The 16493-nt window shown below is 40.7% G+C and overlaps 1 protein-coding gene across 1 annotated transcript in view; it reads left to right on the top strand.

The window, feature by feature from the left end:
* Positions 1-16493, top strand: part of THEMIS2 (thymocyte selection associated family member 2) — a 167541-nt gene that overhangs the window by 130555 nt on the left and 20493 nt on the right. Inside the window, exons 3-4 of the mRNA XM_075333966.1 lie at positions 532-936; positions 10608-11689. Coding sequence (XP_075190081.1) covers positions 532-936; positions 10608-11689 — 1487 coding nt within the window. The remainder of the gene's footprint in view (positions 1-531; positions 937-10607; positions 11690-16493) is intronic.

The following is a 16493-nucleotide window of genomic DNA, read 5'->3' as shown; positions in this document are numbered from 1 at the left end:
ATAACGTAAAACACATTGGAAAGGCCCTCAACACTAATATAAACCCCCACTTCAGGGTATTGATAAAACTTTTGGTAATTGTTTGAGGTACATTGTTCCCTGTCATATAAATGTCATATTAGCTTAGTCAGTGAAATTATGACAATATCAAATTAAGAAAAAAATCATATGTTTATGTTGGAATACCTTTTTATCTTCCTATTGACAAATCCATGTTAAAGCTTGTTTCCTTTTCCAGGATGAGCTCACCTGTTCATTGGTACTAATATGGATATATGTGTTACTATGTAGTTTTTAGTTTATTTTATAAACTATATACTTTGCAATATACTGTATATTAGCTAGTAACTTTATTCTGTGGGTCAGTATAATTATGGCAATAGCAAATTTATATTTTTGGTCTTACTACTTTAGCTCAAAATGTTCAATAAATAAAAGACAATAACATTGTTTTGATCCCGTTTTATACTGATGTTTAGGTCTTAAAAGTATATTCTAATGAAATAACCAAAGGAATTCCATATTTTCCAGGTCTGTTTCAGGTCAGTGAGGATAATCATGTATACGCCACTCTTGGGGATCTCCATCAGAAGCTATGCAGTGGTGATTATAGGCGTGCATTTTGGTTTACCTCCCAGTCAAATTTTAATGTGGGAGAGTATGACGTTCGGAAGCGAATTCCTATTCAACTTTTGTCGGCAGACAGAATTGATGGTAGTAGTGAATGCCAAATCTTTGATGGTACTGATTTATATAACATCAAAATTCCCCTATCAACAAATGGACAGTTTTGTGAGTGTGAAAATAAAGAATTGTATACACTGGAGCAGATCTTACAAGACCCAGGTTTAAGCAAATGCAACTTCATATGCAAAAATATCGGGCCCGGAGTATATAAGCTTTGTCCTGAATATGAAATCAACACAATTATGCAAAGTAAGTAAAATATGTGTTATTTTAAAATGATTATCACTAGTTATACCTGTACCTTGGAATTGTCACTGAACTCCTCTGGATTTCCCCTGCCTAATCACTTCAGCAGCCCATGTAAAATAAAAAAAAATTGATGCTCACCTCCCACAGCAGCAATGGTCCTGTATTGAGAGTGCTGCTATTCTTTAGGGGTTATTACATTGGAGCAAGTATTGATTGTTTTTATTTCATATGGGGCAGTGCAGTGATTAAGCAATGGTTGTTCAGACATGGACAACCCCTTTAATTTAAAAATAACCTGTCAAGTTCATTAATGTGTGCAAAATCAAATAATTATAAAGCAGCTCCTTGTATGCAAATGAATCCAGACTAGTCCGTCAGCGCACCCGAGCACAGAAGCTGCAGTCATGCCCCCCTTGTCATGATTGACAGTCCTTACACTGCCTGCATGTGCTCCTTGATAAGTTTATTGCCTGACTTAGCAGATGACTCCAGGAATGCAGGGACTATCATTCATGACAAGGGGAAGTGACTGTAGTTGTTGAGCCAGGACTAGTCTGGGGGAATATCCCCTATTTGCAGATATCATCCCCTAAAGGATTCCTCTCCAAGCTCCATTTACCCTTTAGTTGTCACTGAAACTGTTGTGGGGTAATTTCAATGCTCCTGTTCAGTGAGAGAGACTGAATAGAAAATCCACCACACTCTCCAAATGCCTTCAAGTGAGAAATAGTTTATTGATATGAAAACACACAAGAAAATTAATTAGCATAAAAAGATCTGAAAAAAAAGCGACAGAAGGTGAAGTTCCAATCAGTCCTGGGTTTTAGTTATACGGTCGCTGTAGACAAAGGAAAATAAATATTGTGCAAGTGATACATAGACATGCAACTTAACCCTTTAACAACCGTGGGCAGTAAAATTACTTAATAAGCCACCACAGTGTAATTCCCGTCGGCTGCTGTCGGCAGCCGACGAGGATCAGAGCACATGTCAGCTGATTTGTACAGCTGACATATGTGCTCACAGGCACAAGTGGATCTGCGTTCCACCCGCACCTGTTAACCCCTTAAATGGTGCTGTCAAAATGTGACAGCGCCATTTAAATGCTGGTCGCAGTAAATTTTCACTTACCCAGCCCAATCGGCAGCGCTGTGACGTGATCATTGTGAACCAATAGTTGTCATGGTAGCACAGTGTCATGTGATGACTCCTGTAGCTCACATGACTCACTTCCTGTTTCACCAAGCCGACTGCTGCCAGTGACAAGAGGTGAGTGTTTCTGCTGATCTTAGCTGTGTAGCTGTGATCAACAGAAATGAACGAGCGATCGGACTGCTGATCCTTATAATCCCCTAGGAGGACTAATGAAATAAAAAAAAAAAAAAGTAAAAATAAGTGTAATAAATAATAAAAAAACCGAAAAGTTCAACTTACCCTTTGAAAATTAAAGGGTTAAAAAAAATAGAAAATAAACACATTTAGTATCACCGCGTTCAGAAATACCTGATCTATTAAAATATAAAATCAATTTATGTGATCGGTAAATGGCGTAGTATCAAAAAATTCAAAGTGCCAAAATTACTTTTTTTGGTCGCCACAAATTTTGCGCAAAATGCAATAACAGGTGATCAAAAAGTAGCGTCTGCCCAAAAATGGTACCATTAAAAATGTCAGCTTTAGACGCAATAAATAAGCAATCACTGAGCCATAGATCCCAAAAAATGAGAAAGGTACAGTTCACGGAGAATAGCGCAAAAGGTGCATCACTTTTTTGGACAAACGTCTGATTTTTTTAACCCCTTACATAAAAGTAAACCTATACATGTTTGGTGTCTATAAACTTGTACCAACCTCAGGCATTACACTAACACATCAGTTTTACCATATAGTGAACATGGTGAATAAAATAAATAAAAAGAAATAAAGAACTATCATGCAATCACACTTTTTTTGCAATTTTTCCACACTTGGCTTTTTTTTTTTTTTTACTAATTTCCAGTACACTATATGGTAAAACTTATGATTTCAGTTAAAAGTAGAACTTGTCTCCCAATAAACAAGCCCTCATATGGCAAGATTGATAGAAGAATAGAAAAGTGACGGGTCTCAAAAGAAGGGGAGTAAAAAAAAACCAAAAAACAGAAAATCAGCCATTGGGGAAGGGGTTAATGTATATAAACATAATCCTGATTATACAGAATATATTTAATTAATGTCACATTCATCAAATTGTAGAGAGCATGATAGTCTAGGTTTGATTATATACTGTAGATAATAGCGTAACCAAAAAAACAAAGAAGATGAGTTGTCTATATATCAAATTATTATATGCATTCATACATATGAATCTCTCTCTCATGGTGTGGCGGCCAACATGAAATGAGAATACACCGTATGGTGTCAACATGGATGAACAGATAAATACCTTTGGGGTACATACAGTCAGGGCCAGAAATATTTGGACAGTGACACAAGTTTTGTTATTTTAGCTGTTTACAAAAACATGTTCAGAAATACAATTATATATATAATATGGGCTGAAATTGCACACTCCCAGCTGCAATATGAGAGTTTTCACATCCAAATCGGAGAAAGGGTTTAGGAATCATAGCTCTGTAATGCATAGCCTCCTCTTTTTCAAGGGACCAAAAGTAATTGGACAAGGGACTCTAAGGGCTGCAATTAACTCTGAAGGTGTCTCCCTCGTTAACCTGTAATCAATGAAGTAGTTAAAAGGTCTGGGGTTGATTACAGGTGTGTGGTTTTGCATTTGGAAGCTGTTGCTGTGACCAGACAACATGCGGTCTAAGGAACTCTCAATTGAGGTGAAGCAGAACATCCTGAGGCTGAAAAAAAAGAAAAAATCCATCAGCGAGATAGCAGACATGCTTGGAGTAGCAAAATCAACAGTCGGGTACATTCTGAGAAAGAAGGAATTGACTGGTGAGCTTGGGAACTCAAAAAGGCTTGGGCGTCCACGGATGACAACAGTGGTGGATGATCGCTGCATACTTTCTTTGGTGAAGAAGAACCCGTTCACAACATCAACTGAAGTCCAGAACACTCTCAGTGAAGTAGGTGTATCTGTCTCTAAGTCAACAGTAAAGAGAAGACTCCATGAAAGTAAATACAAAGGGTTCACATCTAGATGCAAACCATTCATCAATTCCAAAAATAGACAGGCCAGAGTTAAATTTGCTGAAAAACACCTCATGAAGCCAGCTCAGTTCTGGAAAAGTATTCTATGGACGGATGAGACAAAGATCAACCTGTACCAGAATGATGGGAAGAAAAAAGTTTGGAGAAGAAAGGGAACGGCACATGATCCAAGGCACACCACATCCTCTGTAAAACATGGTGGAGGCAACGTGATGGCATGGGCATGCATGGCTTTCAATGGCACTGGGTCACTTGTGTTTATTAATGACATAACAGCAGACAAGAGTAGCCGGATGAATTCTGAAGTGTACCGGGATATACTTTCAGCCCAGATTCAGCCAAATGCTGCAAAGTTGATCGGACGGCGCTTCATAGTACAGATGGACAATGACCCCAAGCACACAGCCAAAGCTACCCAGGAGTTCATGAGTGCAAAAAAGTGGAACATTCTGCAATGGCCAAGTCAATCACCAGATCTTAACCCAATTGAGCATGCATTTCACTTGCTCAAATCCAGACTTAAGACAGAAAGACCCACAAACAAGCAAGACCTGAAGGCTGCGGCTGTAAAGGCCTGGCAAAGCATTAAGAAGGAGGAAACCCAGCGTTTGGTGATGTCCATGGGTTCCAGACTTAAGGCAGTGATTGCCTCCAAAGGATTCGCAACAAAATATTGAAAATAAAAATATTTTGTTTGGGTTTGGTTTATTTGTCCAATTACTTTTGACCTCCTAAAATGTGGAGTGTTTGTAAAGAAATGTGTACAATTCCTACAATTTCTATCAGATATTTTTGTTCAAACCTTCAAATTAAACGTTACAATCTGCACTTGAATTCTGTTGTAGAGGTTTCATTTCAAATCCAATGTGGTGGCATGCAGAGCCCAACTCGCGAAAATTGTGTCACTGTCCAAATATTTCTGGACCTAACTGTAGATGAGTAAGTATATCAGGAATACGCTGTTACCTACAGGTTGCGCAGTTATCTACAGTACATAATCACACTTAAAGTATTAGGTACTCTACACTTTTGATGAATGTGACATTAATATATTTTGGATAATCAGGATTATGTTTATATACATTATGTTGCATGATTATGTATCACTTGCACAGTATTTATTTATTTTTCCTTTGTCTACAGTGACCATGTGACTAAAACCTGGGACGGGTTGAAACATCACCTTTTGTTGCTTTTTTCAGAGCTTTTGATGCTAATGAATTCTCTTGAGTGTTTTTATATCAATAAACTGTTTCTCTCTTGAAAGCATTGGAGGGTGCAATGGACTTTCTATTCTATACTTTGAGACCAAAACCCACTCCTCCGGCACCTCCTACCATGGATTGAGTGCAGACCAGTACACCTTTTGGTCAATGAGAGACTGCACAGTACAGTCTCTCTCATCTGCCTTCCTGTTAATACATCTGTGCTCTGAGTTTTGTCTAGAATGAAGTTGCTCCTGTGAGGCATGATGTCATTGAAAGGGGCAAAGACTTCTTCAATATCATGCAATAAGTTTATACCAGGAAGCAAGAGTGTGCATATCTGCTGGTAACTAAGAGGAACAATGTACTCCAGTGATCTAGATATAGAATGGTTAGGAGGAGTGATGTACTGCTGGATGGAGATATATCTAGAGAGGCTAAATGGAGAGATATATTGCCAGATGGGTCTGTATATAGAGGGGCTGAAGTGCAGGATGGCATTGAAAAAAGGGATGAAGTGTAGGATGGGACTGTATAGAGGGTATAATTGACAGGATATAATGCAGGGTGGGACTGTATATAATCAGGCTGAGAGAATTGATATACTGCAGAATGTTTCTGTGTATAAGGGGTCTGTAAGGAGAGAGATATATGGCTGCGTAAAGAGGGGGCTAAAAGAACAGATACATTGCAAAGTGTTCACCGATGAGCAAAAGAGTAACAATGTTTTGAACTTTTGACTTTCAGACTTAATATCTCCCCATCTTCTACAGCTACAAATGTGAGACTACCTTCATTTTATAGACAATCAGTTTGGCGATCTCATACATAAATTTGACTTGCAACTATTTAGCATATGATTAGTTATGCAGATTCTTGTCATGTCACTGCATTGTTATGGTTTTCGTCCTGGTGGTAGAAAATTATTTTTCTTCATGTATACTAAAATTTACAGCCTGTTCTCACATTCCCAAATAGCTCAGCTTGTTATTAGGTTGATTCCCAGGTGAAGTTCATTGTTCAGAATTGAGGAGCAGCCATGAAGAAGATTTCCCAAGAAAAGAGAAACAGCATCATCCAGGTCATCGATAGCGTTGTCTCGGCCACAAAAATTTCTAAACAGCATCATGTGAGTGTCATGACAGTTGGAAGAATAAATAAAGTCCGTCTATCCATTCAAGCCAATTGCTGGACGTCCAGGCAAAATATTGGTCTTAACAAGTCATCTCATTACAAGGTTCATCAGTTCTGGTGCAACAAACTTGGCAGTGGAGGTGACTTATATGCTTCATGATAGTGAGATCATAGATATCCACATAATCACCATGTGTTACACACGTCTGGAATGGTGGCCTGAAAAATTGTGAAGAAGCCTCGACTTCAATATCGCCATAAGAAGATTCGGCTCAAGTTTGCAAAAAGTATGAAAAGTGGTGAGTGGAAGATTGAAAATGTTTGATTTGGAGCAATGGCGTGAAAGTCAATAGACAAAGCTCTGATAGGAGCAAATGAGTCTGGAAGAATCAAGAAAAAAGGGGCTAATGCTGAGCTACATGTAAGTATCCTAAAAGACAAATCACTGCATACACTCAAGTACAATGAGTATGAAAAGGACACCATAGTGTTCCACCAGGACAATGACCCAAAGCATACTTTGAAATTGCCAAAGAAATGGTTCAATGACAATGAAGTAGAGGTGCTGGATTGGCCCGCACAGTCCTCAGAACTCAACCCAATTGAACACTTTTGAGTAGAGTTGAAGAAAACGTTGTATACATACTCAAATGAATGATCAGTATGCACCAATATTGGGACCATTTAGAAGAGTCCTGGGATCAGATTTTGGTCAAGACCTGCTTGAATCTGATCAAGAGCATGCTAAGAAGGATTCAAGCAGTGTTGAAAGCCAAAGGTGGATTTACAAAATAATACAAATTTAAATTTTAGATAATTAAAAGCAAAACAGTAACAATGCAGTGACAAGAATCTGCATTACTAATCATATACTAAATAGTTGCAAGTCAAATTTATGTATGAGATAGCCAAGAGGATGCTCTATAAAATGAAGGTAGCATCATGCTCAAAGCTGAAGTGGATGATGAGATATGGAGCCTGAAATTCAAAAGTTGAAAACATTAATACCCTTTTGCTCATCAGTGTATGCAGGAGACTGAAAGGTATTATATACTGCATGATAGTACTATGTATAGAGGCATTGAAAGGAGAGATATATTGCAGGATGAGATAGAGAGGGCTGAACTGTATGGTAAGCTGCAGCATGGGGCTGTATACATAGTAGATGGTTTGAGAAGAGTTATGCACTGTAGAATAATGCTGTAAATAGGAGCTGAAAAGAGGATATAATGCTGTGTGCGGTTGTATCTATAGAGGGGCTGAAGATTGTGACATACTGCCGAATGTGGCTGTATATAATGGGCCTGATAGGAGGAAATATTGTAAGATGGGCCAGTATATAGAGGGGCTGGAAGAGCAGTTTATTGCCTGCTGATAATAGATCAGTTATATGAAACTCTAATTGTTGCTCTGTTGCTGTAAGTCACTGGAGAATATCATCTGACATACACTGCAATAGAGCAGCATTTACAGTACCACATCACTGATGTGTCAGCAGCTTCTCACGATTAAGCAAATGTGAAACACGTGTCGGGGCATCCCATGGACTGATTTGGACTACCTTATATACTATTGATATGTTACTGACCTTATTTATGGCACTTTAAGCACTAGCTATCCACATTAATAGGAATGCATATGCTATAACAAGACTTTATACACTTTGTCTTGTTATTTATTACTTTTCCATCCACCTCATATGCATGGCACTTTATATTTATACATCTTATTTACAGACAAGCTGTCTTTTTTCCTTACTATTACTATTTATTTGATTGGCCTTTGTATCTACATCATTTGCATTTACACTTTATATTTGATTCCTTGTCTATTTTGTTTATTCCATTGTCAAGTGATTGATAGACCTGAATACTGTTGATATTGATGCTTATTCATTTTTCATCATCTACCGCATGCATATTGCACATTATATTTAAAGAGAACCAACCATCAGGATTTTCATATATGAAGTAAAGCCGGTACTAAACTGACTCTAGGATGCTGAATGTAACCATAGCTTTTTTTTCTGAGATTGGAGGTTTTATTTCAGAAATATGGGTAAGTAAAGTTACAGAAAAGCACTGCTATTTGATTGATAGGTGCTAAAGAATATTTAATAGGTTTTGCTATATATTCCCGCCCCTGTATGGGCTCCTTGCAGGTGTGAGACATTTCTGTCATTGCAGGCATGAGTCATTTATGATATGGGCGTGATTGAAATTGCAGCCCATACAGTCTAGCATCTACCAAGGTCAGGAAGGCAGACAAGGGTAGGAATAGATAGCAACACCCGACCCACCTATTAGATATTCTGTAGCATTCATCAATCAACTTTACTTGTACATATTTCTGAAATAAAACATCCAATCTCAAAACGCAAGCTATGCTTAGATTCAGCTTCCTAGCACTGGCTTTACTTTATATATGAAAATCCTGATGGTTGGTTCTCTTTAACCCCTTAATGACCGTGGGCAGTAAACTTGCGACCTAGCAGTCATAGTGTTAATCCCCACCGGCTGCTGCGGGCTGCAGGCGGGGATACGCTCACATGTCAGCTGATTTATACAGCTGACATGTGTGCCTAGAAAGTACTAGTGTAATCGCAATCAACCCGTACCTGTTAATCCCTTAAATGGCGGTGTCAAGATGTGACAGCGCCATATTAACAATGATAGTACTCACAGGCCGATACTGGAAGTCACGTGACGTGATCACATGGATCCGGTGGTTGTCAAGGAAGAACAGGGTCATGTGATGACTCTTGTAGCTCAAATGACTCACTTACTGTTCCACCCGGCTGAGAGCTGTGTGAGACAGGAGATGAGCATATCTGGTGATCTCAGCTGTGTAACTGTGATCATCAGATATGGAAGAGCAATCAGACAGCTGATCCATATAGCCCCCTAGGGGGACTAGTAGAATAAATAAAAAGTTTAAAAAAGTTTTGAAAAATTAAAAAATCCTAAAAGTTCAAATCACCTCCCCTTCGCCTTGTTGAAAATTAAAGGGTTAATAAAATAAAAAATGTACACATATTTGGTATCGCCCCGTTCAGAAATGCCCGATCTATCAAAATATAAAATCAATTAATCTGATCAGTAAACTCCAAACATCAAAATCCACACTCCACACTCGCCGGCGCTGAGGTCCTGCGCAGGCGCACTTTGATCTGCCCTGAGCAGGGCAGAACAAAGTATTGTAGTGCACCTGCGCGGGACCGGCCAGTGTGTATGACATAGGACGCATCATTCACACAGGCTTCAGAAGGAGGACAAAGATGGCCAAAAGAGGAAGCGCTGGCACCGGAGAACAAAGACGCCAATCTGACCCAACCCCACCGCAACGACCGTTTAAGTAAGTATTATAAAATGATTTTTACGTTCTACACAGCAGCCTGGGCTCTTATATACAGTATGCTAGAATGTTGTATATAAGAGCCCACTGGTGGTGGCCGCAGCTTTTAGGCCCCAAATCTGGTGACAGGTTTCCTTTAACTGTTTGCTATTTATCTTCCATTTAAAACTGATCCAGTAAGCAAAAAACAGATCCTTTACAAATGCAAAAAAAACAATGGATGGCTAAATAGCAATCAGTTAATGGATCCATTTTCCATAGACTCCCATGTTAAAGAAATGAATCCTGAAAAAAATCTATTTGTTCAAAAAATTGTGTTTGCTTGACTTTTTTTTCTGTTCCAATAGATGATTACTGGACATGTGAACTTAGGCTAACCATTCACATTACACCAGTCAATGTTTCTAATGGGGAAAAAAAAATCTGAAATTTCATAGAAAACCAGTGAAACTCTATCTAGTGGGTGATATAGGCAGATCTGTACAAGGGCATGGTGATTTACCTTAATTGACCACAGATTAAAATTCAGGAATGAAAACATTTACAAAACATGGATTGTATCATTCTTTTTGAAAAAAAACAAACAAGCATATTTTATTGCATTTGCTATGTATTCAGAAAATGATTTACCATTTTCAAAATTAGAAAATAAATATATTTTTGTCTAAAAGTTGGCCCACTCTTGATGACTGTGTCTGGCGTTGCAGTCTACCTCTATATAAATACGGTACATTTTTGTCTCATGTTGGAAATCTACACTAATTGTCTGAGTTGTATCTATCATTCTATTCAACTAACGCTTGTATTTCTACACCTCAGTGAGAAAAGGGTATGTGAAGATGCCATCAAGTCTTGAAGTTGATGTTATCGACATTACTGATCACTGTGGAAATGTGGAATTTGTCCAGCCATTGTCCTTGAGAGAGGTTTTTGAACAGCAAGAAAAATTTCCTGTTGTAGCAGAAATTCTGGATACAGCAGAAGTTCAGCATTTGGTAAAAAATGACACTTACTCAGCTTTACAAAAAGGACAGAAAATCATAATTCACAGAAAAATTGTGTCAAACAAAGTTCTTGCGACAGGCAATAAATGCAAGACCGCCAAATTCTTTTACATTGATGATTCGTATCGGGGGAAATTTCGTCAAAGACCAAGGGAGTTTGCTTCCATTTTCGAGCTCTGGACTAAAGCCCTGGAAGGAACTAAACTTAAAGTTGTGGTAACCCAGGATTGTGATAGCAGTGATGAGAACATCCCTTCCCTTTGTATCGGAGATCATTTACAGGTTTTACATCATACCAAAACTGTCATAACAACCCCAATGGGACCACAAGAAACTGATGCCCTAGTATGTAAAAAAGTCACAGCAGATGAAGATGATGATGATGACGATGATGATGATACACCAGAGGAAGTCATGCTCCCTATATATATGGAGGGGAGATTTGTTGAAGAAGTTAAAGATACTAAAAAATACAACCTTTCCAGTATAATACAGAAACTTAAGTTGCCTTGTGAAGTTAAGGTTGTTACAAAAGACACATCTATATCAAATGATCCTTTGGTATCATTTCCTTCTATCAGACTAGAAGAGATTATGGAGGATTGTGCATTATTGGTCTCCTTGTATGACACAGCTTCAGAGTGCTTTGAGTTGCCAATGAAATACGTTAACTTTTCTGTGGTTATATTGGAGGATACAGTGTCATTTCCTGCTGGAATCAACATTTCTACAAACATATTAGAACTTACTGAGTGCTTCTATTACAGCCTGAGAAAGGACCTACCTAGCCAACAACCTCCACCTCCTAGGCCTCCAAAGAGATTAGTAAAAGCTGAGGCAAACATTCAAAGCAACAAGCCTGTACGGCCAGAAGAAAAAGATCCTTCAAAATTGAAGGTACCATATTGTCATGTCAAGTGATTTCTCCCTTCTGCAATTGAACCGTATGGTGTCCTTAAAGAGGACCATCCAGCAGGATTTTGCTATATGAGGTAAAGGCAGTTCCATACAGGCAGTAAGACGCTAGATCCAGGCATACCTGTTATAGGAAGATCCGATGCTTGGTTGATTAAATATGTTTAATCAAAGTTGCAGAAAATCACTGCACTTTGATTGATGTGTGCAACATAGCAGGTCTTTGTCCTCACATTTATTCCTCCTCCTCTGGCATCCTCCTGACTTTTCTTTATTTGAATATCATGCCACGCTGCAATTGCTGCTGTTAGCGGGGCGTGCACATTGCCACAGTACTCAGTTCTTCATTAAAATGGCTGAAGTCCACGCATGTGTGTACTGCAATCTCCGGCGCTATTTTATTGAACACATTGTGGGGAAGACTAAGATTTTTCTCTTATTATGTTTGCACATGTGCCGATGCTTCTCATAGTCTTCACCACAGTGTGTTCAATAAAATGGCGCCAGAGATCGTGGTACGTGTGGTCTCTGACAGCATTTTAATGAAGACATAAGTACTGTGGCAACGAGCACGCGCTGCCAACAGTAGCAATGATGGTACAGAGCGATAATCAAATACAGAAAATAGGAGGCAAGCCAGAGGATGCCGGAGGAGGAGGAATAAACGCGAGGACCTGACCCAGAAAGACCCGCCCATGTTGCACCCATCAAAGTGCAGTGCTTTTCTACAACTTTGATTATAGATATTTAATCAACCAAGCATCAGATCTTTCTATAATAGGTATGCCTGCATTCAGCATCTAGTGCCTGTATGGCACTGCCTTTACCTCATATGGCAAAATCCTGGTGGATGGTCCTCTTTAATTCAAATTATCCTGTAATATGCTTCCTATACTTAGCTTATCAGCGCACTGTATTTAACTATGTGTGCTTATTTTTCATTTAATATTAGAAATGATAACTAACAAAATTAAGTAAAAATATTTCAGTTATAAAAAAACCCAAAAAATTGTAATTAGTAGCATTGACCTGACCAGAGATACTAGTAAGATGGAGTTCAGATGTTCATCTCATGACTTGTTGCTAGTTCTGGATCACAGAGTGTCTCTGTAAAATGGCTTCTGCTTGGTGGACATGGCTCTTCCATGAATTACACTGACAGCTTGTTATTTTGATGCCAAAAAAACATTTACATTTATGAAACTTCCATTTAGGCCTAAAACACACATCCTTGATAACCACGCACGTGTAATACGGGCCGTTTTTCATGTCCGTAATCCGTTTTTTGGACCGTAAATATCGCACGTGTGGTGGCTGTGTGTCCGCTGTATGGTAACCACTTGTGCGTGTGGAATGGCCGTGTGTGCGTGTGAAACTTAACTGACGTGTGTGTGTGTGTTGTCCGTGTGAAATGTCCGTGTGTGATGTTAAATGTCGTTGATACATGCCGGCTGACAGCAGACAGAGTCGCGCGCTGAGAATGAACTTGGGTGAACTTCACCTGACTTCATCCTCATACCGCGGCTCTGTCTGTGTGTCACGTCCTGATTAGCGGTCACCCGTGAAGGACTCACCAGTGACCGCTAATCACCAGAGTGACTGAATGGAGTACCCCTCTCTCATACTCACCGTTCCCCGATCACCGGCGCGGCGCTGCACGGCTGTTCTCTAAACTCCGGCGGCTTTTCCTCTTTTGTAATAGCCGGCCGCTCATTAATCAATCTCGTATTCCCTGCTTTCCCCGCCCACCGGCAAATATGATTGGTTGTAGTGAGACACGCCCACACGCTGAGTGACAGCTGTGTCACTTCACCCAATCACAGCAGCTGTTGGGCGTGTCTATACTGTGCAGTAAAATAAATAAATAAATAATTAAAAAAAACGGCGTGCGGTCCCCCCCTATTTTAATACCAGCCAGATAAAGCCATACGGCTGAAGGCTGGTATTCTCAGGATGGGGAGCTCCACGTTATGGGGAGCCTCCCAGCCTAACAATATCAGTCAGCTGCCGCCCAGAATGGCCGCATACATTAGATGCGACTGTTCTGGGACAGTACCCGGCTCTTCCCAATTTGCTCTGGTGCATTGGCAAATCGGGGTAATAAGGAGCTAATGGCAGCCCATAGCTGCCACTAAATCCTAGATTAATCATGTCATGCGTCTCCCCGAGATACCTTCCATGATTGATCAGTAAATTACAGTAATTAAACACACACACCTGAAAAATCCTTTATTAGAAAAAAAAACACAAACACATTTCCTGGTTCACCAATTTAATTAGCCCCAATAAACCCTCCATGTCCAGCGTAATCCAGGATGGTCCAGCGTCGCTTCCAGCTCTGCTGCATGGAAGTGACCGGAGCAGCAGAAGACACCGCCGCTCCTGTCAGCTCCACGCAGCAAATGAGGTGAGTAGCGCGATCAGCTGTATCCAGCGGTGGCCGCGGGTAACCTCAGTGACAGCTCAGCTGATCGCGCTACTCACCGCCGCTCCGGTCAGCTCCACGCAGCAAATGAGGTGAGTAGCGCGATCAGCTGTATCCAGCGGTGGCCGCGGGTAACCTCAGTGACAGCTCAGCTGATCGCGCTACTCACCGCCGCTCCGGTCAGCTCCACGCAGCAACTGAGGTGAGTAGCGCGATCAGCTGAGCTGTCACTGAGGTTACCCGCGGCCACCGCTGCATCCAGCGGTGGCCGCAAGTAACCTCAGTGACAGCTCAGCTGATCACGCGGCTCTCTTCATTTGCTGCGTGGAGCTGACCGGAGCGGCGGTGTCTTCTGCTGCTCTGGTCACCTCCATGCAGCAGAGCTGGAAGCGACGCTGGACCATCCTGGATTACGCCGGACATGGAGGGCTTTTTGGGTCTGATTAAATTGGTGAACCAGGGAATGTGTTTGTGTTTTTTATTTCTAATAAAGGATTTTTCAGGTGTGTGTGTTTATTTACTGTAATTTACAGATCAATCATGGAAGGTATCTCGGGGAGACGCATGACATGATTTATTTAGTGGCATCTATGGGGTGCCATTAACTCCTTATTACCCCGATTTGCCTACGCACCAGGGCAAATCGGGAAGAGCCGGGTACTGTACCAGAACAGTCGCATCTAATGTATGCGGCCATTCTGGGCGGCTGTTGACTGATATTTTTAGGCTGGGGGGCTCCCCATAACGTGGAGCTCCCCATCCTGAGAATACCAGCCTTCAGCCGTATGGCTTTATCTGGCTGGTATTAAAATAGGGGGGGACAGCACGCCGTTTTTTTAAATTATTTATTTATTTATTTTACTGCACAGTATAGACACGCCCACCGACTGCTGTGATTGGGTGCAGTGAGACACCTGTCACTCAGCGTGGGGGCGTGTCTCACTCTCACTGCAACCAATCATAGGCGCCGGTGGGCAGGGAAAGCAGGGAATACGAGATTGTTTAATGAGCGGCTGGCTTTTTCAAATTAGAAAAAGCCGCCGGAGCAGTGTGAACGCCGTGTAGCGCAGGTGATCGGGGATCGGTGAGTATGAGAGAGGGGGGGACACTTCAGTCACTCGGGGGATTAGCGGTCACCGGTAAATCCTTCACAGGTGACCACTAATCAGTACACGGCACACAGACAGAGCCGCGGCATGACAATGAAGTCGGGTGAAGTTCGACATGTAGTAACAACATTTTGCATCACACACGGACATTTCTCACGGACAACATAACCACACATCCGTGCAAGGAATGTTTTATTTGGACTCCCATAGGCTAACATTATGTCCGTGTGTGCGTGCTCCGTCCCAAAAACGAACATGCTTCCGTGCCAAACGGAGCAAAAAACGTGGGACGCACACGAACACATGGAAGATCAAATAACACGCACGTGTGCCTTTAAACATAAAAAAACATATGTGCACGTTTGGTCATACCTCCGGTATGTACGGAAACGGACCAAACACGCACGTTTTCAACGGATGTGTGTTGCGGGCCTTAAATAGGAATTATCTACTTGAAACAACTGCTTTAATAATTACCATAGGGGGAATGAAAACAGAAATGCGGTCAGATATTAAGCTATATTTACATTGGCCATCAAATGGGAAAGAGTGTTCCTAAGACAAGCCTCCAATAACTCGACAAACAAGCAGCGCGTTCTGAATAGACCATCGTCCTGCGTAAAGCATCATGCAAGCATTTTTACATACATATTTATCAAACTACACTTCCATTTGACGAAATAGAAAAAAAATTCCCTAGCCTGGAGACGGAAGAAGGGAAAGGGAGAGGTAGATACTTCCATTAAGAGCATTAATAGTCATGTTACTACTTCAGTCAGCGTCACAGTCTCCAACCATGGTATCCATTACATCTATGAGTACCTCCAGTTTCCCATGTGACCAATAATATATTTGCTCTCTCAGAATTGAATCCTAGAAATCACAAGTCAGGAGCCTATTGGATATACATAGCTTCATAATACCTTTTCATGCCACCAAAAATTCAATACTAAGTAATCAAAGCCTATAAGTGCTGACTTTTTCACTCAGGCAGAATAATATATAGTTGACCTCAATTGTAAATATTTAAGCCAGTTTGACAGAGACATTTTATATTAAATCACCACTGTAGCATTTTTTTTTAAAACAATTTCACCACTGGAGTGGTGCTTTAAATGTAAGTCCCCTGCCCCATCTTATACTCACCTGCCGCCATCTTCATCTGTCTCCAGCATCACTCCCATCAGTCTCCTGTGATTTATAACCTGCCGGCTACTCCAGTGTTTCATGGAGCGCACTGGAGGTCACAAAT

The sequence above is a fragment of the Anomaloglossus baeobatrachus genome, chromosome 2 (genome assembly GCF_048569485.1).
Source record: "Anomaloglossus baeobatrachus isolate aAnoBae1 chromosome 2, aAnoBae1.hap1, whole genome shotgun sequence".
Lineage (NCBI taxonomy): Eukaryota > Metazoa > Chordata > Amphibia > Anura > Aromobatidae > Anomaloglossus > Anomaloglossus baeobatrachus.
This window is presented reverse-complemented; position numbering and strand designations above follow the sequence as displayed.